General features: G+C 36.4%; 1 protein-coding gene across 1 annotated transcript in view; it reads right to left on the reverse strand.

The window, feature by feature from the left end:
• Positions 1-285: 285 nt before the first annotated feature.
• The window catches only part of LOC110466333 (pecanex-like protein 1), a 36,020-nt gene continuing 11,911 nt past the window's right edge, over positions 286-24,394 (reverse strand). The window contains exons 14-38 of the mRNA XM_021522760.1: positions 23,777-23,809; positions 23,275-23,446; positions 22,776-22,886; positions 21,952-22,043; positions 21,223-21,359; positions 20,696-20,792; positions 20,187-20,285; positions 19,523-19,673; positions 19,045-19,180; positions 18,581-18,758; positions 18,095-18,203; positions 15,939-16,068; positions 15,660-15,718; positions 15,093-15,308; positions 14,205-14,264; positions 13,607-13,800; positions 13,069-13,299; positions 12,800-12,906; positions 10,651-10,798; positions 10,253-10,404; positions 10,030-10,108; positions 8,062-8,336; positions 7,566-7,681; positions 7,193-7,383; positions 286-6,848 (exon numbers count right to left, since the gene is read on the reverse strand). Coding sequence (XP_021378435.1) covers positions 6,567-6,848; positions 7,193-7,383; positions 7,566-7,681; positions 8,062-8,336; positions 10,030-10,108; positions 10,253-10,404; positions 10,651-10,798; positions 12,800-12,906; positions 13,069-13,299; positions 13,607-13,800; positions 14,205-14,264; positions 15,093-15,308; positions 15,660-15,718; positions 15,939-16,068; positions 18,095-18,203; positions 18,581-18,758; positions 19,045-19,180; positions 19,523-19,673; positions 20,187-20,285; positions 20,696-20,792; positions 21,223-21,359; positions 21,952-22,043; positions 22,776-22,886; positions 23,275-23,446; positions 23,777-23,809 — 3,555 coding nt within the window. The 3' untranslated portion in view covers positions 286-6,566. The remainder of the gene's footprint in view (positions 6,849-7,192; positions 7,384-7,565; positions 7,682-8,061; positions 8,337-10,029; positions 10,109-10,252; positions 10,405-10,650; positions 10,799-12,799; positions 12,907-13,068; positions 13,300-13,606; positions 13,801-14,204; positions 14,265-15,092; positions 15,309-15,659; positions 15,719-15,938; positions 16,069-18,094; positions 18,204-18,580; positions 18,759-19,044; positions 19,181-19,522; positions 19,674-20,186; positions 20,286-20,695; positions 20,793-21,222; positions 21,360-21,951; positions 22,044-22,775; positions 22,887-23,274; positions 23,447-23,776; positions 23,810-24,394) is intronic.

Below are 24,394 nucleotides of genomic sequence, written 5' to 3' on the forward strand. Positions count from 1 at the left end.
CAAGGCGAATTTATGAAATTTGAGAAATATCTGTCTTACCACTTTTTGAGAAATAACCATTACAAAATTTTCAAAATCCAAGATGTCCGCCTGTTTGCAAATTTGTTATCCGATCACTCTCAAAGTGAACAAGCCAACTATCGATCAATGAGAACTCGCATATGAAATTTGAGAAAGATCCTTCCAGTTCTTTCTGAGAAATAGCAATAAAAAACATTCACTGTCAAAATCCAAGATGGCCACCTATCGGCCATTTTGTATATCCGATCACTCTAAAAAGTAAACATGCACAACAACGTGTAAAGGGGAACATACATATGAAATTTGATTAAGATCCCTCGCATATTTTCTTAGGAATAGTGATAACAAACATTCACTGTTGGATAAAATGAAATCTAACCTGAAGTAGGCATGGGACCATAGCTCAGTGGTTGTCAATGCAAGTTTAAGTATTGACAATTACTAGGGAGGTAAATATAATCATTTTTTCTCAAATAAAAAATCAGAACTACTATTTTAGTCAAGGTGATGCAGTGTGTTTCGAGAGTAGCAAGCCAGAACTACTTTTGAGGTCAAGATAAAGCAGTGTTTCCCCATAGGCAACAAGCTACAACTGGGGAGGTCAAAGTGATGCAGTGTTCCCCCGCATCAACTACTCCCACTACTCAGGGCCTGGCAGTTTTTTTAGTAACAAGCTAAAGAAGTTAACTAGATTGGTAATTCTGTTAAATTTATTTTATCGATGTTTTACATCCATCAATATATAGACATCCTCGTGACATAATATCTACACAACTGTTATCATTCAGTCCCTCCACTCGCTAGACACACCCTTCCAATCACTGGTACACGATTACATACTTCTATTATCACATTATTACACGTATAATTAATGGCTATTGTATATTAAAACATCCTGCAGATTTTCACATATGCACTCATACTCGTAAATTAAAAAGACACTTGCTGACTTAAGTGTGCATTTGACACAATTTAAACCATTACACTTTCTAAAGTTACCTATGGTAACACAATATGGAAACAAAAATCACCATTAAAATACCATCATTGCAATAATTTCTAAAATTCAACCCACTGGTATTTGTAACAAAGAACAGCATACATACAAATAAAACATCACGGCTGTTAACGATGATGCCTCGTTAACCAAGCTTGGGAGTATAAATTATCCTCAAAACCAGTTTCTAATGTTTACAGTCAGCAATATATTTCCTATACAGTGTATTTATTACAAATAATGTTGACTGGCAAATCTTGTAACATAGTTCTTTGAGGTACAATGATTTCATGGTTATGCAGTACTAGACAAATATAATGAAAAATGAGAGACATTGACATTTAAACACAGACAGAACTGACACGTACGTCACCCCCGGCACCTATTCATTGGTTGTGACGAGAGCATTCTGCCTATCTAAGCTAACATAATTTATTTCTAGCTGTTACAATCATAAATAAATATACAGTTCACTCAATTTGAAAAAAATACAGCAGAAAATGATCATAGGCTTAGATTTGTTGTACACCATGTTTTATTGATGATTTATTGAAGAAATTAGGATGGACAAAACCCCAAATCTGACCCTATATGTGTACGAATCATGGCAACCATAGCAAATTATTTATGTAGGTAGGTTATATTGCCAGAACATTTCCTGAAAATAATTGATTGCTACTCATAACTTTGCCAAGTTTAGAACATACAAGATCATTTTGTAATGCTTTGAATTCTATAACAACCAACTACCAGTTAAATACTTTAAACCAAACCAATATCTTCGGAAGCAAGCATAAATAAATATTTGCAAATGAATGCAGAGATCCTTATATGAATATATCTAACTCCAAGCAAAGTATTCCCTACATGAAGTTTAAGTGCAATCTAGTCATGGATTGTTATAAAGGATTTAATAACTTCCATGTGATTTGAATGTCATGGAAATGGTGGACAATGCACAATATGAATATTTTTGTTGAGCTGCCGAGACATTTTTCTGTTCTCTTCCCTATACTTAAAAACAATTCTGCACAAGTTCAAAGGTCAGGCCTCTCCCATACCTACTTAATTGCAGCTTTGTGAATGGTGATACCTGTTACATTTACATGTGGACATATTGACCGGTATACTTTGAATTGCACAGACCCATATTCCCGGTTTATATATATACATAATATGTGAAACACCAGCAAACAACTGACATACAAACTGTTACCTCCCAGCACCAACGTGAAACGGGCTGGCAAGCATTGTGTCTATACAATGATATGGTTGGGAGACTTCAGTCACTTTAGTTACGTCACACAACCACCTAGCAGGCAATGTCTCAGCTAATTTTAAGCAGATACAAAAAGTAACATAGCAGAGACAGACACAGATAATCTGGTTATAGAATCCTGTCATCCAGGAAATGTAATTGGGACATTCAAGAAGAGGTATATATTGTCTTTGGACCTACAGTAAATACCACTCTAAAACAAACACTATCGCTAGTAACCAGTTCCACAGCACTTTCAAGCACTAAAACAATTATAATATTCATAAGAACTTAACATACATTTTGTATATAAGTTTTTTGAAGTTTAAAACATCAATGGGTTGACATGGATTTCCTACGACTACCACTAAGAACACTGTGGAGTCTTGCCAGCATTATCTATATATATATATAGTATCAATCTACATAAAAAAAGTCTTGCTTTGGTCGTTAAAATCTTTACTTAAAAAAGTGTATGTTATGTGCAGGAAATTAATGCCTTCAGGGAATGATTCATTTAAGCCTAATATGTACACTCTGGTACCTTGTTAAACCGGGGTAATCCCGATCCCCCCCCACACAAAAAGGTATTACTACTTACTGACAATTCCTTAATCCGACAACCTAATAAGCTTATATAGCATAAACTGAAATTTTTGAAAGATTCAAATTTTCAAAAATATATATTGTTGAATGTCTAGAAAATTAAATAAAATATATATTTGCCTTTCTTGTCATAAGCTGAGCATCTGAAATCCTAATACATGTGATTTTGGTTATTATTTCAGATGAACTTTCCATTAAGCTGGTCATTGATCAATTATTGATTTATTTTTTTATCATAATCTGAACTTGTATGGACTATAATACAATCTTTTATAACAACAATATTCATTTGCTTTCATAATCTAAAAAGTTATTTGCTTTCATAATCTAAAAAGATAACATATTTGTAGTGGGGTTATTTTATTAAAATGGTGGGATATTATAAATTCATTTCTCAACTTGAGGACTGAATTATTAGAAATTGTACTCTAAAAATGCCATTACATAAGAGAAATATTCAATATCTAACATGTAAACAAAATAGGTCCACTGATATAGATGTAGCAGCACACATAGAATTATCACAAGATTTCTGTCACATGATCAGGCCGAGTCTTCCTAGACTCGATGCTCTAAGCATGGGAATGTTACAGATCAACTGTTACACAACACACCGATACTATCTTGTCAATTCTAATGTGACAATTTCAATTAACCTCATTCTAAATAAATTTTCATACCATGTGACAAAAATTAATCAAAATATTTCATGCAAATTCTACATTAATGATTGAAATTTTTCATTGTAATAACGGTATATCATGAAGCAATGACATTATTTTATGGCTTTGTGATTACATAGTTATATATTACTTGCACATAGATATAATTTTCACTGGACGACACTTCTATAACAGGAAGACCAGCTTCCCCTGTCTCAAATTTGATATGCATTGTTCCATTCCTGTTCAACGTTATGCCGCAGTATGACAATGTATGTCAGTGAAAACTGATTGTTCCAATCGTAAAGCATTTTTCTTTTTCACATTTATACACAGCAAATTGTGAACAGAGCACAAATAACTTCAAAAAATATTTTAAAATCAATAATGTAAATTTTAAGCTGAACATAAAATGAAAGCAGTCAGCATTTTTTGTATTAATACAAAAATTAGGAATAAAATATATATGTTACATTTAGCAGATTACAGTTTTGAGCAGTTTTACATCAAAAAACTTAGGCAATAAACAGTTTAAAGAAGATTGCAAACCGATTGATGTTGAATGAATATAATTTTCCAGTGTCCAGAAGTGTCTGGACTTACTCAAGGTTGTTCAGAATACCTTGTTTTTATCAAGGTTGTCTAGAATCTTCTGTAAAGACTAGCCTCCGTATACATGTACTATGTTCCGTTGTCTAGACTCTTCTGTAAAGACTAGCCTCCGTATACATGTACTATGTTCCATTGTCTTGACTCTTCTGTAAAGACTAGCCTCCGTATACATGTACTATGTTCCATTGTCTTGACTCTTCTGTAAAGACTAGCCTCCGTATACATGTACTATGTTCCATTGTCTTGACTCTTCTGTAAAGACTAGCCTCCGTATACATGTACTATGTTCCATTGTCTTGACTCTTCTGTAAAGACTAGCCTCCGTATACATGTACTATGTTCCATTGTCTTGACTCTTCTGTAAAGACTAGCCTCCGTATACATGTACTATGTTCCATTGTCTTGACTCTTCTGTAAAGACTAGCCTCCGTATACATGTACTATGTTCCATTGTCTTGACTCTTCTGTAAAGACTAGCCTCCGTATACATGTACTATGTTCCATTGTCTTGACTCTTCTGTAAAGACTAGCCTCCGTATACATGTACTATGTTCCATTGTCTTGACTCTTCTGTAAAGACTAGCCTCCGTATACATGTACTATGTTCCATTGTCTTGACTCTTCTGTAAAGACTAGCCTCCGTATACATGTACTATGTTCCATTGTCTTGACTCTTCTGTAAAGACTAGCCTCCGTATACATGTACTATGTTCCATTGTCTTGACTCTTCTGTAAAGACTAGCCTCCGTATACATGTACTATGTTCCATTGTCTTGACTCTTCTGTAAAGACTAGCCTCCGTATACATGTACTATGTTCCATTGTCTTGACTCTTCTGTAAAGACTAGCCTCCGTATACATGTACTATGTTCCATTGTCTTGACTCTTCTGTAAAGACTAGCCTCCGTATACATGTACTATGTTCCATTGTCTTGACTCTTCTGTAAAGACTAGCCTCCGTATACATGTACTATGTTCCATTGTCTTGACTCTTCTGTAAAGACTAGCCTCCGTATACATGTACTATGTTCCATTGTCTTGACTCTTCTGTAAAGACTAGCCTCCGTATACATGTACTATGTTCCATTGTCTTGACTCTTCTGTAAAGACTAGCCTCCGTATACATGTACTATGTTCCATTGTCTTGACTCTTCTGTAAAGACTAGCCTCCGTATACATGTACTATGTTCCATTGTCTTGACTCTTCTGTAAAGACTAGCCTCCGTATACATGTACTATGTTCCGTTGTCTTGACTCTTCTGTAAAGACTAGCCTCCGTATACATGTACTGTGTTCCATTGTCTTGACTCTTCTGTAAAGACTAGCCTCCGTATACATGTACTATGTTCCGTTGTCTTGACTCTTCTGTAAAGACTAGCCTCCGTATACATGTACTGTGTTCCATTGTCTTGACTCTTCTGTAAAGACTAGCCTCCGTATACATGTACTATGTTCCGTTGTCTTGACTCTTCTGTAAAGACTAGCCTCCGTATACATGTACTATGTTCCATTGTCTAGACTCTTCTGTAAAGACTAGCCTCCGTATACATGTACTATGTTCCGTTGTCTAGACTCTTCTGTAAAGACTAGCCTCCGTATACATGTACTGTATTCAGCAGATATATAGATAGATGTGTATACTTTGTTTCCTGAGGAGATGTGAGCTGCTGAGAGCTCAGTTAGTTGGTTTTGGCTGGAATTATACATTTGTTTCTTTTAGAAATTATTCTTTTACATAGTTTCATTTAAACTGCAGAAGTGTCTGTTTCACACCCGTAGCCTACCACAGATCACTTGACCTGTGACAGGTATCGTTAACCAATGTCATTTCACCATGCTGAAGCTGAAGTTCATCACAAGTAAAGACCTTCCAAATAATCACAGATAAATACAGAGGTTTAACTAATCCATAGTTACCTCCCTGTCTCACACAATCCTCACACTTTCCACTTGTTCAACTGTGTTTCACAGCTGAACCACCTGAGATCTCCGTTATCCAAGCTGTTCTGCTGGCTGGGAGATGTAACAGTTACTTGTCTGTATTGTGTTGGACATGCCTTTCATGTCATCACATCTCTGTGGAATGCAACGCTGTAGTGATGATTAAAACAACATTGAACTGTTTGGAAGGTTGACGTGTTATGATATATATCGTCTGACCAATGGCTGCACAACATGAGAGTCACTACACAGCACATTCAAGACAGCCATTTGTAAAGTCTTTTGGTCATATAACCATGGATAATTTGACACAAACTTCTACCTATGGAGAGCCACATGACAAGTACTGTAGCAGTGTTAGTGTCTCTATGACGACCGTAGATGCTCCTACAACAGCGATGAGATGTCCCTGTTACAATATTAGTAGTCTGATGTAATTGTGTCATACCCATGATGACCTCGCCTCATGTCATACCTCTGCCCCTAGATCTAACACCCCAGCCTCAGCGATAGGTACATACTTGTCCGAGATCTGCACTAACAGTATCACCTTGTCAACATGTGAACGTTTCATTGTTTCTCTATGACAAGGTTCCCAGCGATGCACAACACAGCCTTCCATGCCCACAACAGGTGACCAGGCTGCCCATCCTGACTTGCCACCGTTTTGCTTCCAGTCTTCATTAGGCCACTGGACATCTATTCGACGACCAAGGTTAATGTTGTAGAAGACTTTTGTGATGTCCGTGATCTGTGAACAATTATTTTGTGCTATAAGGTACATGGAAAACATGTCATATCGGAAATCTCCTTGTTTGATTCTAATACTGTTAAGATGATTAATATTGACACTAATGCTAACCTCATTAAATTATGACATGCACCTAATGACAAAGGATTGCAAATGGAAAAACTTCTTAAGAACAATTATTACACAATAATATACTGATTTTAAGGAAACATACAGCTAATACAACACAATTAAACTAGAGACATTTTTTTTTAGTTGTTAGCTCTACAATTTTTAGGCAGGCTGTTTTCTGTACTGCTAGTATTTCATCAAGAAACAGACTTTCCTCAACCTTAAGCACATACCCGGACTTTCTGTGGGAGAGGATCCTTGCTCCCTGTGGTCTCGCTGATAAAACCTGCCAGAGTAACAAGAGCACTGGGTTTACTGGCAGAGCTGGTTGTGGAGATCAAACTTCCTCTGTTCCCAAAAGTCTGTAGGGCAAGCTCCTGATTCGTAGGAGTGGAAGTCGAGCAGTTGGAGCGTGAGTTTGGACCTGAAATATGTAATGAAATCCAGATCAATCTATCATTCTGTGAGAAGGAAGGTATTTGTAGCAAAATTCAATGTCTTAATTAGTATTGCTATCTGTTTCTACTATGAAGTACTTCAACTCAAATGAATCAGGATTGGATCAGAGAATGTCAAATGTTCCAGTGTTGACACAGAGGTACTTACCCATACTGCCGAGGGCTGTGGCTGCTCCTGCAGGGGAACAGCTGAGAGAGTAGGGCAGGTCTTCCGAGTACCCAGAACTGCTACCAGCACATGTTGCTCCACACCGCCGCCTCATTCTGCAACAATCATCACACCTCATAACCACCACATAACATTCTGAGGTACATAATACAATATCACACCTCTTAACCACCACATCACATTCTGAGGTACATAATACAATATCACACTTCGTTACCACCACATAACATTTTAGGTACACAATACAATATCACATCTGTCACTATCACAGAACTCTCAGATAAATAATGTAACTTAAGTCAAACCTTGTCATTAATTACCACAGGAGTTTTAGATAAAAATATATAACAAACGTCACACCTTGTTATCATCACAGACCTCAAAGATACATAAAATAACATATATAATAACTGAGTCTAAACATAAACTACATCGTATATTCATAGGCAGGTTTTACACTATCAAAATGACTCACTTTTTCCACACGTTTTGGAAGAAGCTCTTGACATTAGCAAGGATAAACTCTCCCCCAATAATGGATGCTAGCGGTGAGTTAGTGGAGGAGTAGGAGGTTGTCAGAGGAGACACGTAGATAGGATAGCCGATGGGCTGGTCACAGGAAGAGTTGATCATGTTACGCAATGCCTGTTTGGCATTCTGGATGCTGCCTCGCTCAGGATTTCTGTTTCTTAGGAAGATGAGTTCCTGTTGCTGGCCCGCCCACAAACCACGAACACACTCCCGGTTGACCTGGAAAACATTTGTATGAATGTTACCACATACTGTATATCAGGATACTTAATTGGGCAAATAATTAGCCTGTATTGACATATAGCCAAGCATTCATCGATATATAAAGCATCCAATTTACTAGATATAAACTCTACTAATTAGAAACATCAACCTAATACCTATACTCCACTTGTGTCATTAAGTAACAAAGCTAAATTTATAATCAATTTGGAACAAGATTGTCAATCTTGATACAAAACTGATGATTAATTTAGTTTATCTAATCTAAATTTGAATAGAATTTAGTTACTTTAAAAAACAAATTTAAAGATTTGTATCTAAACATAATAAATATTTCTCGAATCTTCTCCGATTCTGTTTGTTACCAGTTTAACCCAAAAGTGTGGCTTCATAGTTAACAAGTTAATGATGAGTTGATGTAAGCAGATATAACACACAGTAAAACATCAAAAGTACATCAGACTGTCTGCAGTAATTGTTGTACCTCAGACTGTGTTCAATTGACATTGTTTTCATCATAACTTGTTGAGTCTATAGTAGTAACCCTACTTAGTTACCCTACTTATCATTCAGTACTAGATGTCTCACCTTGACCAACCTGAAGGTGAGATACTTCTTGTTGAGTCTATAGTAGTAACCCTACCTAGTTACCCTACTTATCATTCAGTACTAGATGTCTCACCTTGACCACCCTGAGGGTGAGATACTTCTTGTTGAGTCTATAGTAGTAACCCTACTTAGTTACCCTACTTATCATTCAGAACTAGATGTCTCACCTTGACCAACCTGAAGGTGAGATACTTCTTGTTGAGTCAATAGTAGTAACCCTACCTAGTTACCCTACTTATCATTCAGTACTACATGTCTCACCTTGACCACCCTGAGGGTGAGATACTTCTTGTTGAGTCTATAGTAGTCACCCTACTTATCATTCAGTAATATTAGTCTCACCTTGGCCATCCTGAAGGTGAGATACTTCTTGTTGAGTCGATAGTAGTAACCCTACCTAGTTACCCTACTTATCATTCAGTACTACATGTCTCACCTTGACCACCCTGAAGGTGAGATACTTCTTGTTGAGTCTATAGTAGTTACCCTACCTATTTACCCTACTTATCATTCAGTACTACGTGTCTCACCTTGACCATCCTGAAGGTGAGAAACTTCTTGTTGAGTCTATAGTAGTTACCCTGCTTAGTTACCCTACTTATCATTCAGTACTACATATCTCACCTTGACCACCCTGAAGGTGAGATACTTCTTGTTGAGTCTATAGTAGTTACCCTACCTAGTTACCCTACTTATCATTCAGTACTACTTGTCTCACCTTGACCATCCTGAAGGTGAGATACTTCTTGTTGAGTCTATAGTAGTTACCCTACTTAGTTACCCTACTTATCATTCAGTACTACATATCTCACCTTGACCACCCTGAAGGTGAGATACCTCTTGTTGAGTCTATAGTAGTTACCCTACTTAGTTACCCTACTTATCATTCAGTACTACATATCTCACCTTGACCACCCTGAGGGTGATATACTTCTTGTTGAGTCTATAGTAGTTACCCTACCTAGTTACCCTACTTATCATTCAGTAATATTAGTCTCACCTTGGCCACCCTGAAGGTGAGATACTACTTGTTGAGTCTATAGTAGTTACCCTATTTATCATTCAGTACTACATGTCTCACCTTGACCACCCTGAAGGTGAGATACTTCTTGTTGAGCATGATGACCTTGTACTCATCCAATCCTTCATCAAACACATGTCTGTAAACAATAAAAGTATCAACTTATAAACAAAACTACACACTCTATTGGATTTTAAAAACAGATCGTGTCAGACAATGTATATTTAAATATTTGTCAATTATTTAATCATCCTATACATGAAGTATACAACTACTACCCTACCTGAAAGCCAGCAGTGAGGGCATGTTTGACAGGACAGCATTCCTCCACTTGGGGTCTGCCTCATGACAGATGACTAGATTCTGTTCATAGTTACTGATGGCCGAGTACAGTGTGGGTTTATCTTCGTATTCATCCGTGAACAGGAAGTAATCCTGCAACAGTCCAACATATGGTCATACAGCAGTCTGAAATATCTTAACCTAAGTGTCATGGCTGGAACAAATCTGAATATACAGCCTCACAATGGCAAAAACAAATCAGTTTATTATCCCCGTGCATATTTGGGTTCCTAAGGGGAAACAATGTGTACAGGCTAATGGTTATATTGATAGAAATTTACTGCAGCCTTTCCGGTACCATCAGGTTAACTAAATACAGAAAAGAAACTCAGATTCTACCTGGTGAAGTTTGAGGGCCATCCTGATGGCAGGGGCAACAACTCTCCTTAGCAGCTCCATATCGGCAAACACCCATTCATCCCGAGGCGATGTGATACGGAAGTCACCCTTGAACAGTGCATGTAGTCCATGCAGGAAGAAGTCCATACTGTAAAACAGAGGATATAATGGTTTTTATTTTTTCTTTGCTTTCTTCAAATCCCTGTTCAGTATTTATACAGATTTTTAATTGTTGCGATTATAAACTTTATTTTGCTGCTGAAACATGTCGTTATTTTGACTATTATAACCACAAAAATACTGGGATAAAATATTTCTAGTGAATTCGCAATCAGGTAATTTAATTTTGTTTATAATAAGCTATCTTGTTGGTCTAGATTTTAGCTCATGATTTCATCAACTGGAAATAATGTACAACAGAACTCCTTTAATATTTGCCATGAAACAAACACATTTTTACAAAACAAATTGTTCTAAGCTTCCTTGCGCATTAATGAAGGGTGCACATCTTAGTTTGGTCTCTGCCTCGATAGACCAAACAAAAATTTAACTAGAACACTGACAGGTCAGTAAGGGCCCCGTCTTGTGGCAATATATCCCCCATATCATCAAGAAGCAATCTGCCCATATAGCTGAGTTTGACGTTTGACATTTGGACTCCAAAAAGAATCGCAAGGAAGCAAAATATACATTTTACATGTATTATGATGTTAGTCTTGTTTCCTTCCACCTCCATATTTGCTGGGCTAACAGAAATGTAAATACCGGTGCAATACTCATTTGTTAGCTTTGATTTGTTTTATTTCACCTTATATACCTCTTCCATCAAGAGCAAGGGTCAAAGTCAGAGATCCATTTTGTCTTTGACCTTTGGACCCAAATGACCTTGACCATTAACCCAGTGACCCTGATCTTTAGTCAGTTGACTTATTCTTTAATTTCGACCAAGTTAGCTACATTATAACATAAAAAAAGTTCATCAGTACAAAGATACAATAATTGACCTTGACATTGACCACGTAACCTTGACCTTAAGTCAGTTGACTCCTTTTTAAATTCAAACTAACTTTGCTTCATAATGTCATAACAAAATGTTCATCAGTGAAAAGATACAAAATTTGACCTTGACCTTGGCCTTTGACCCAGTGACCTTGACCTTTGGTCAATTGACTCCTTGTTTAATTCTAACCAACATTGCTACATAAAGTCATAACAAAATGTTCATCAGGGAAAAGATACAAAATTTAACCTTGACCTTTAATCTAATAACCTTAACCTTTGACCTCAACTTTTTACCTCAGTGTCTCTTTGTTTAATTCGGAACAACTTTGCTTCATAATGTCATAAAATCCTTATTTGTGAAAAGCTACAAAATTTGAACTTGACCCCTGACCCGATGACCTTGCATTTTTGTCAGTTGACTCCTTGTTTAATTCTGAGCAACATTGCTTCAATGTGTCATACCAAAATGTTCACCAGTGAAAAGATACAAAATTTAACCTTGACCTTTGACCCAATGATCTTGACATTTGGTCAGGTTGACTCCTTGTTTAATTCTGATCAACTTTGCTTCATCATGTCATAACAAAATGTTCATCAGTGAAAAGATGCAAAACTTGACCTTGATCTTTGAATCTAATGACCTTAATCTTTGACCTCAACTTTTTACCTCAGTGTGTCTCTTTGTTTAATTCCGAACAACTTTGCTTCATAATGTCATAAAATCCTCATTTGTGAAAAGCTACAAAATTTGACCTTGACCCCTGACCCGATGACCTTGACCTTTGGTCAGTTCATTCCTTGTTTATTTCTGAGCAACATTGCTTCAAAGTGTCATACCAAAATGTTCACCAGTGAAAAGATACAAAATTTAACCTTGACCTTTGAACCTAATGACCTTGACCTTTGACCTTGACTTTTTACCTCAATATGTATTTTTGTGAGCTGTACATCTTGACCGAGTTAAAATGTACATCGGTCAATAAATACCAAAGTAATCAGCCAGGAACAAAATTTGTGGACGGACAGACAGACAGACAGAGTGATTACTAACGGGCGGGCACCTGTATCTCCCGATACGGGGCCCTAATAATAATCCATTAATAACATGAAAATTTTTTTTTAAAGTTGATCAAAGACCATGACTCACCTGGACGAGGCTGTGTTGTGTGTAGCAGTTCCCAGTGCCCGTCTGCCCAGCAGACTTAAGGCAAAACACAGGGAAACCAGCATGGAATCTTTGGCAGTGTCGAGGGACTGAAACATGACACACAACCTTTGCTAAAGCCAAGACATTTTTCTTTTCATTAAGAATTGTCTACACAATGACAACATTTTGATTTACAAATGTTATAGAAAATATTAGCTAATAAATATCAATAATCCCTGAGTCAGACATTGTAAAGTCTAATACTGTACCTTGTCTCTGCGGCTGACACAGTAGTTGATCCAGTCCAGATAAATGCTGCAGAATTTATCACGGGAGATACCCTTGAGTTTGGGATCGTAATCTTCATCAATGAGGAGAACAAAGGTTGGGTCCACATCAACATACTTATCATCTGTTGTCACCCTCATAGCATCTACAAGAGCCTCCATCTGGAGCCAGGTTTCCAGTCGTGGTGAACGCACCATATAGTAAATAATACTCTGTAATACAAGATTGACACAGATATCTATCCATTCCATTATCTTAGTGCCATCCTGTGAATAAACCACTTGTCATTCTGATTCAGAGGGAAATATCTGTATACTCTAGTTTTTATGCAATATGACTGTAAGAAATAATTTACTTATGTCATGAATAGGTGTATAAAAGGATACTTAATTGTCCCAAGACTATTTCCCATATATTTAAATTTTACTTTCTTTCAAGAAAATTTTGTTCATAATGTCTATAATTCATCTGATACTGGCAGACTGGCTAAAGACATGTTATTTTAAAGCTATAACTGACCATGATGTAGTAAGAGATAAGCATCTTTCGGGTGTCATAACCCTGGGCCATGGACGCGGCGCTGATATCGGAGATGCTGTAGCCCTCCAGGACATACTTGGTGACAACCACTTCCCACGCCAGCCACCGCTGTTGAAAGGCTGCATTCAGCGACAGAAAATGAGGTAAGTGGCCCGGCTCACAACAACAAAAACCTGAAAAACAACATCCACTGTTATGTGTGTACATCTGATGCATTAAGACATGTACTTGCTACATCTGTAAATCTTATAACCATTGATAAGACACAATACACACTGTTCATCCTGTGAGTTAAAACACGATACTTTTCACATCTGTGTGCCTTGTGACCGAATACACAATATACATTGTACATATGGTGTACTGTGACACACAACACATGTTCCTTATATGAAGTTCAAGCTATCCACACTCTTGGGAAATTCTTTGCTGTCAGACAACTAACATACAGTGGATAGTTTATCAAACTATTGCCCTTTGCATCACTAATACCCTCTATTCCCATTTTTTTATCAGACTAAAATTGATTGGCTATTACAAATTGCTGTCAACCAATCAGAAAATAGTGCAGTCTTACCTTCATTATCCTCCACTCCCTCTGTGATGGCCTCCACTTCTCTCTGTTGGCAGTATGTTCCTGTAACCAAACAAGTCACACTCTTTAATGTTATCCTAATTTGGTGCCATACCATTACTAGCTATGGCTGGTTTCCTAGTTATTCATTCAGTGATAGGCTACAGAAACCATACACAGATATAATCTACAGATAAATTGCTTTCTTGCAATATAACAATACATCTTTTATAATCAACAGTAAAATGCATGGTATCATTGTCGACAATGCATTCTTTCACAAGATCTGTTACAACATTAACATAAGTGGTCCAGAAAATTGAATTTGCTCACAACTCAATGTAGTACACATGTCCTTCATTGTGCACTCACTGAACCTCACTTTTATCACAATTAGATGACAACACCACATTCTGACCTCTAAGTCAAAATCCTAATGTTTGACTGCCTATAACGACCTTGTAGTCAGCAACCAACACCTTATGAACTTAAGACCTGCAGGTCTTGCATAGCTCTTTCAGACTGTCAGTATGAAAAGTATGGTAAACCTATGGTTTACCATACTTTTGATCTTCTCATATATGGTCTTATTTTGTCGTAATGTGTATACTTAAAACCATTTTTTCCCCTTTATTTAGCATGGTAGTTACATTTTCTATAATATGTTTTATCATAATTTCAGGTAAAAGGTTGGAGAAAAAGAGTAAATCATCATTATGTTGGTATGTGGGGTATGGGAATTCTACCCTTGGAATCAGGTGTCAGTAGCTTGGCAAACCTTCTGTTCTGACCCAAATTCTGCACCCTCAGGCAGAATATCTATATCCCACATACCAACATATATAGACGTTATTAGTTGCAGTAGGCTCTTGTAACTCTGAAGTGCCTTACCCCTGAACTCCAGTCCTCTGAGCTGGAAGGTGACAAGCCCATTGCCCATCTCTATGATGTGTACAAGTGCATTGAGGTAGTCAGATGCCATAATAAAACAGTCGCCCTGTTCAGCATTGCCCCAGCGTCCCAACATAAGGTCCCCACACAGACTGTGCTGTAGCGACCGAGTTAGGTGCTCATAGAAAATGGAATTTAGGTTGTTATCATCTGCACCTATAACAGATTAGAACATTCAATTGTCATAACACTATAGCAACTGATACAGTCAATGTTCCTCTCAAAGTTTATGTTAACACACTTTTATTACAATTCATGAGAAAGAAGACTTAAAATGAAATACAATAAAGTACTGTGTTGAAGCAGATGTATAAATCAGTTTACACCTCAGGCCTCGACCTATTGCCAACTCATGTCTTGTCAACCAGATCAATCTTGTGTAATATATGATCCTTCAGAAAGGTATTAATACCCAAACTCTGGTCGTTCTTAGTTCAGTTTATTTAAAAAAAGCGAAACTACTATACCATACATCTGATATTTTTGTTGTAATACAGTTGTACAAACCTGGATTCCTCTCTAACTGTGATGAGAGCCGGGTGGTTGTGTTGTCTACCCGTTTGGTGCTGTCAAGACAAATATCACACATTATTTACTATACACCATAGCACCTAGCATAGTATGGTAACAGGCTTCACACAAAATGTTTGTAGTTATTTTCAAATATACATTGAAACAAAAGAACCTTTTTCAATATATATCATTCACATTGAATGTACACTTTTCAAAATAAAAACCAAAAATAAAATCAATATTTTCAAATAGACATTTATATTCTATACTTACTTGTAATCTTTCTCCCAAAATTTAACTGGACGAATATATGATGTAATGAAAATAGCACTTCCTAGGAAAGGATTCAATGGAGTGGAAAAAAATGAAGAGACCGCTGCTTGTAAAAAAAGCATGGCAGAATCTGGTAAAGGTTAAGGATGTATCATACTATAATAATACAAATACATAGAATATAAACATGCCAACACTAAAATCAGTCTTTATGATCGTGACCTCACTGGTATTGTTGTAGTTATGATTGTGACCTACACTGGTATTGTTGTAGTTATGATTGTGACCTACACTAGTACTGTTGTAGTTATGATTGTGACCTACACTGATACTGTTGTAGTTATAATTGTGACCTACACTGGTACTGTTGTAGTTATGATTGTGACTTCCACTGGTACTGTTGTAGTTATAATTGTGACCTACACTAGTACTGTTGTAGTTATGATTGTTACCTACACTGGTACTGTTGTAGTTATGATCGTGGCCTACACTGGTACTGTTGTAGTTATGATTGAGATCTACACTGGTTCTGTTGTAGTTATGACTATGACCTACACTGATACTGTTGTAGTTATAATTGTTACCTACACTGGTACTGTTGTAGTTATGATTGAGATCTACACTGGTTCTGTTGTAGTTATGACTATGACCTACACTGATACTGTTGTAGTTATAATTGTGACCTACACTAGTACTGTTGTAGTTATGACTGTGACCCACACTAGTACTGTTGTAGTTATGACTGTGACCCACACTAGTACTGTTGTAGTTATGATTGTGACCTACACTGGTACTGTTGTAGTTATGATTGTGATCTACACTGGTTCTGTTGTAGTTATGACTGTGACCTACACTGATACTGTTGTAGTTATAATTGTGACCTACACTAGTACTGTTGTAGTTATGATTGTGACCTACACTAGTACTGTTGTAGTTATGACTATGACCTACACTAGTACTGTTGTGGTTATGATTGTGACCTACACTGGTACTGTTGTAGTTATAATTGTGACCTACATTGGTACTGATGTAGATATGGTTGTGACCTACACTGGTACTGTTGTAGTTATGATTGTGACCTACACTGGTACTGTTGTAGTTAAGATTGTGACCTACACTGGTATTGTTGTAGTTATGATTGTGACCTACACTGGTACTGTTGTAGTTATGATTGTGACCTACACTGGTACTGTTGTAGTTATGATTGTGACCTACATTGGTACTGTTGTAGTTATAATTGTGACCTACACTAGTACTGTTGTAGTTATGACTGTGACCTACACTGGTACTGTTGTAGTTAAGATTGAGACCTACACTGGTACTGTTGTAGTTATGACTGTGACCTACACTAGTACTATTGTAGTTAAGATTGTGACCTACACTGGTACTGTTGTAGTTATAATTGTGACCTACACTAGTACTGTCGTAGTTATGATTATGACCTACACTGGTACTGTTGTAGTTATGATTGTGACCTACATTGGTACTGTTGTAGTTATAATTGTGACCTACACTGATACTGTTGTAGTTATAATTGTGACCTACACTGATACTGTTGTAGTTATAATTGTGACCTACACTAGTACTGTTGTAGTTATGACTGTGACCTACACTGGTACTGTTGTAGTTATGATTGTGACTAACACTAGTACTGTTGTAGTTATGATTGTGACCTACACTAGTACTGGTGTAGTTATGATTGTGACCTACACTAGTATTGTTGTAGTTATGATTGTGACCTACACTAGTAGTGTTGTAGTTATGATTGTGACCTACACTGGTAGTGTTGTAGTTATGATTGTGACCTACACTGATACTGTTGTAGTTATAATTGTGACCTACACTAGTACTGTCGTAGTTATGATTGTGACCTACACTGGTACTGCTGTAGTTATGATTGTGACCTACACTGGTACTGCTGTAGTTATGATTGTGACCTACACTGGTACTATTGTAGTTATGACTGTGGCCTACACTAGTACTGTTGTAGTTATGATTGTGACCTACATTGGTACTGTTGTAGTTATAATTGTGACCTACACTAGAACTGTTGTAGTTATGATTGTGACCTACACTAATACTGTTGTAGTTATGACTGTGACCTACACTGGTACTGTTGTAGTTATGACTGTAAACTATATTTATACAAAGGATACGAGGAACACTGAATGGTTGAGCGAACGCATGGAAAGCTGAGCCCCAGGTGATCTGCCATGGAGCTATATATGTGATGATAAACTTCATCTTCAACATCAAATCACAGAACTGGAAAAAAAGGATAACTTAAGTTTTTGTGTATTGATTATAATGAATATTTTTTTATTTATTTAAATATTATCTTAAATCTGAATAAAATATTGTATGATGCAAATGAAAAATACACCTTTCCTATATAATGATTCAAACAAATATCTAAAAAATATATCACCTATACTGATCTAAATATTATCTTAAATCTGAATTAAACATTGTATTGTCTGATGCAAAAATACAAAAAAAATCCTAATTAGCTTAAAGAAATATCTAAGAATACAACAGAACATAGTTATAATATTTTTTTTAAATTAATAACATATTATCAAGATTTATTTAAATAACACAGGAAAATACATATACTAATCAACATGTAACTGTTTACTTACCTTACAAAAAATAATGGATATGAAAAAATAATCGATGAGGAATGTTTCTGATGAATGTCTGTAGTCATATTTGAAGAAAAACACAGTGAATGTGATTATAAGGTATTGTTTTGGTGTGTCGGAAAACGAAAACCTCAGCAACTTCAGGGCACATATGGCAATGATGAGTGGCCCCACACTGAAACACACACAAATAATGGTTATCTCACAACCAAATATAATAGTATCTACACAAACATTACTGAACTTGTTGGTAATCAACAAGTAGTGTGGAAATTACAGTTTTTGTCAGAAAAACAATCCACTACAATGAATGATTACATTGATAACTGGTAGCACTGCTGGTTATTTCAATAGTTTGTTAAGAAAAGAAATGCATGCATTTTTCTTCTAAAATTTAGTCTGATACAATTTTAAAGTTTTAAGTTTTTATGAATAACAAAGCCTAGTACACATGTACTTACTATATTCCAAACTTGCAGACAATCTGAGGTGTTGACCGGGTCAAGGCACATAGAAAGACAACAGGGTACATGGCATTACGCTCAAAGAAACGCAGCCACACATAGAATCGCTCAAACAGCATTATCTTTGGAGCACCTGTCAATGGAATAATATTTCAATTAAACAATGATTAACTGAGGAACATCACTGACCGTGTCACTACTCAATGCTGTAAATAACCATACTGTGTCAAATATATACAATCAAACCTGCTTATGAGATCATCTCTAGTAGGAGAACACTTTTAATGTTCTCCAACTTGGTGATTTCATAGTGATATGAACCTATATTAAGAGGTCACCTGTGTAAAGAGGCCACTTCCTGACACAGAATTCCTGGGGATGGTCTCAAAATACAATTATTCCTGAAGAAGACCTATCTGGCAATACAGACCAGTTTTCACGTGATCACTATCTCCACATAGACAGTGGGACTAACCTTCCACCTCGAACATGTTCCTCTCTCGGGAAGCGAGGGCAGGGTGAGAGCAGCAGAGCCAGGGCATCTCCTTTCGCAGCATAGGAATGATGTAGTGTGTAAGGAAGCCGACACTGGCCGCGATGTAGTACAGGATATCACTCAGCAGGGGCTGTACACAACACCACATTTGTTAGCTATTAATCTACTCCTATAACATAAGAGGCCACTGGTTGGCCTTTTTTCTATCAGATATGATTTTGCCGACTAAGTATCTACCCGTGTAAACCCCTAACACTGTTGGAGTAGGTATTAATCATGAGGAGAGGAATGCAACGTATAGTTCAAAGTAAAAAGCTCTTTTTCCCAGAACGATCCTCATATCATATTTCAAAAGTATGTCTGTTTTTTATCATTTTGAACATTTGAACTCATATATCACAATCAGATTGTAACATGTTGTGAAAGAGCACTCATCTGTGAATAGAAATTAAATGTTTCCAATGTTGTCTGTGGCCTTACAGTTCAAAGTAAAGTTATAAGTTTGTTATATAATAACACATATTAACATGAAAATCACAAAACAGTGAGATTTCTTTTTTTAATTACTACATAATGTTTAAAGGCAATCAAGGCTGAAAGCACTTTATAACCCCATTGATGTCTGTTGAGAACTGAGACTGACCTGTAAATCTGGACTGCTGAAGACTGTACTGAGGTGGACAGCAAACCCAATGACCAGGATGACTAGTACAACCAGTAGATCTGACTGTAGACGCTCACTCTGTCAAACAACACATTAGGTAGATTAGGTTAACTCCCCAATTTGAATGCTGTCAGATACTAGAAACCTTAAATACTTGAAGTCAATGTGTTTTCCTTGTTTAACTGCCGAAAACAAGCACTTTCCCACCGTCGAAAAGTGAAATACTTGGTACTTTCTCAAAATAAAGGAAAGAAAAGGAATATTTGCGCAATTTTTATAAAAATGTATACGTTTCCCCCACTTCACACAGGCATAGGCTGCTGTAAACTTTACATTAGAAATTACTGTACTGACTTTAATGATTTTTTTTTAAAATGCACTGATCAAAATTTTACTGTCAGACAGCTTTAAGCTTTATCAACCTTACAAAAATTAAAGGAAATGAAAGAATCTTTATTTACTGGTCATTTCTGTCTTGATATACATACCACACATTTCTTAAGTTTTTCAGGAAGTGGGTCTATGAGGTCCCCATCCTCTCCTTCAGTTTTCTTCTCCGTAAACATGAGATCTCGCACCAGCATCCTAGGGGCACAGTTTATAAAACAGTATGCTAAGGGATAATCTATATAGGAGTGACTTACATCAGTAGTACCCTACAGCCTATTACACATGTGTTAAGAGGAAATTGAGAAGATGAACTATAACATATATGTGGACTTACTGAATGATGGTTCTTAGGATATCTTGCCCTATGTTCTTCTATATGTTAGGTAAATTCCATTTCCCAAAATACCAATTAACTCCCACACTAAAACGTCAGCAAATGCTCCACTACCAGCAAGTGTGGCGATTTTTTGCCTATTCTTAACTCCTGAGAATTGCATTAATTTGCAAGCATAACCCAAATTTGGCTGAACTCCAAAAATATTCATGAAAGTTATAGTCTGGAAACCAATGTGTGATGACAGATTGAGAGCAGATAATAAAACTAGGAATTAAGTGATTCACTTACCACAAAACAGACGGATCACTAGCACTTCTACTAAGGTGGTAAGATACAGCAACCAGCAGTGCAGAAAAGATTGAAAACAAAACATTCTGAGACAGGTCCTTGTCATCACATGCACGCTGTCCTGTTCCAGCTCCAACCTGTAGCATAGCATGGTATTGTCTTTAGAGAAAGGAAGTGAGGAAAGGGTGGCAAGGGCAAGGAGAAAAACAATGGATGTCAATCAGAAACTTAAAAACGATTTTCATATACAGTGTACCATACTGATACATATTATAACTGCAGTTTATATCCTGCGAAAGAAAGCATAATCTATGAGAGCCATCCTGTGCCAGGACAATTTTTGACAGGGAATTTGAACCCCAAACCCAGCAATGCACAACAAAGAAAATTTATATCATGTATATTGGGATACATTAAAATCTTAAGATAAATATATAACACAAAGGAAATAAAGTTATTTTTTAAAACAAACAAAGGTCACCTCTTGTGGCTGTCAGATATCATAAAACACCACAGAAGTTATATTCAAAGAGGGACTTACAGGTCATTATTCAGTTTGTTGAAATGTTCAAAGGTTTAAACAATACCTTTATGCTGAAATTCAGAAAACACTTGCGTTATTTCTATTTTAGAAATGTCACCAACTTAATGTCACAGTTACCATTTAAAAGAGTTTAAACAATGAGTTCACTTTAAGCTTCAGCCTGTATTCTGTTCAGCAGTACTTACTTCAATGGCAAAGAAGCATACTCCATATAGAAAGGTGACAGCAAGAACACTCCGTACCATACAGTAGACTGACGCCCCCAAACTCACAGTAGCTGTAACATAAAACACAATCTCAAAGTCGGTGATCAAAATATTAAATAATCTTTCCTAACGATACAGTAAACAGACACCACAACGTGAACAGTTGTTGTAACGTAATACACAATCTCACAGATTATCAAAACATCATTTGTTATTTCCTCACCATACAGGAGAAAGAGACTCTCAAACTTACAGTACAGTAGTTGTAGAATTGTATGCATTAACCAAAAAGCTATAGAGATGAGTAAGATATCAAATGATCTTTCCTCACCACAAAGTAAACTAACACCTCCAAATTCCGATCAGTAACATAACATGCACTCTTAAAATATATGATAAATATCACATTATCAAAATCAAACCTGCATTAAAAACATTAACTCATTTACCCCCTGAAATTTCATAATGAACTATTCGAACCTTTGAACTGGAAGAGTTCAATTGTGTCTTCAGGGGTGAATGAGTTAATAATTCATGCTATAATGTGGAGTCTTTACTGGTAAGTTTATACATGTAGTCTCATTTTAAAAGTCACAGAGGCATTCTAATACCCGTTTCCCTGTAAAAAGTAGTAATTTAGGCCACCAATTTGGTATCTTAAACCACTTATATGCTCAATACTACTAAATGAACAATCAATGTTTCACTACCTGGTCAGTACATTATATTTCAGAGGAAAAACAAGGACTTTTTGTAAAGAGTATTAATTTATCGGTTAGCAATGGGACTGATGTCCGACTTACCATTACCACCAAACACATGCATGTCAATCTGCTCCAACAGGTACATCATGAAGGTGTTCACTTGTGGCAGGAGGCCCAGTGTAAATATGAGTGGGAAACACAGGATAAACACTGCAACACACAATGTTACTAACCACATAACTCTGTAGTTAAGATTACGTTGTCTGCAATTTAGCTGACTGATTCCAGTATTTGATGCTACCGAGTTTATAAGTGAAAACAAATTACCTGCTAAATATTTGGTAATATCAAAGAACATGTTACATTTTTTTTGTTAGAAAACGGAATGTGATCATATATAATGAGTTCTTTGGCTGATTGCTTGGTCCAACAAATGCTTAAGTGGCGTGGATGTTCATTTAAATGTTCACCAATTAATGTTATTTAAACAGTGACACTGGCACCTCAGAACTATAATATATCTGTTTGCTAATAAAATTAATTCCAGTATGAAAATGATACACATACTCTCCATTACCTTAATGAACTAACTACTCACTTTGAAGAAAGTCCCTGGCGAAGATGAGACAGGACGCAACAGTAAATGGCACTCCATAGACATAGGTTGGAGTGGTGGGAACAAGTCGCCGGGCATGGTCCAGTAACAGCATAAGGCCACAGCACACACAGAAGTAAAATGGACGGCTGAACACCACAATACGGTTGTATCCCTGTAACAACAGAAGACCACATCAGCAGCATCACAGCCAATTTATGTTCATTATATCTGGGCTTGTTGCATATAAAGTGATACGTCTTACATAAAAACTTTTTTTAAACAAGTTTTTTTTATGTTGTTGCTATCAGCTGGTCATGACAAAGAGTGGCCCATCTGGGCTCCTAAATATCTTATAGGTTATTCTTTTAGAACAGTGTAAAATATGAATTGTATCTATACCAAACAGAAAGAATTCTGTTACAATTATTGCTGTGAATGATGTGTTCTTTGTGCAATGTTCTGGACAGTTATGTTCCTATGACAATGATAAAGTCAAACTTACATGCATGGGTGATGCTGCATCAGGCTGGACACTCTGAAATCATGATAACTCCCATAAATTATTAAGTCATAATACAAACAAAAGACAAATTTACAAACTTAAAATATCATATAAGTCACTGATGAATGTTGACAACTACAGATACATTTAACTTAATAAGTGAAGAGTGACAACTGCAGATTTCAACTGCCTTTATTAGTGAATGTTAACAACTAGGTTAAACTTACATCTCCTGTATTACTGAATAGTGACAAAACTTATCAAGTGAATATGGACACCTAATTTAAACCTACCTTTACTAGTGAATATAGACGACTAGACTAAACTTACCTTTACTAGTGAATATACTAGTGAACATAGACGACTAGACTAAACCTACCTTTACTAGTGAATATAGACGACTAGACTAAACCTACCTTTACTCGTGAATATAGACTAGACTAAACCTACCTTTAATAGTGAATATAGACGACTAGACTAAACCGACCTTTACTAGTGAATATAGACGACTAGATTAAACCTACCTTTATTAGTGAATATAGACGCCTAGACTTAAGCTACCTTTAGTGAATATAGACGACTAGACTAAACCTACCTTTACTAGTGAATATAGACGAC

This window comes from Mizuhopecten yessoensis, unplaced genomic scaffold (assembly GCF_002113885.1).
Source record: "Mizuhopecten yessoensis strain PY_sf001 unplaced genomic scaffold, ASM211388v2 scaffold11131, whole genome shotgun sequence".
NCBI classification, from domain to species: Eukaryota; Metazoa; Mollusca; class Bivalvia; order Pectinida; family Pectinidae; genus Mizuhopecten; species Mizuhopecten yessoensis.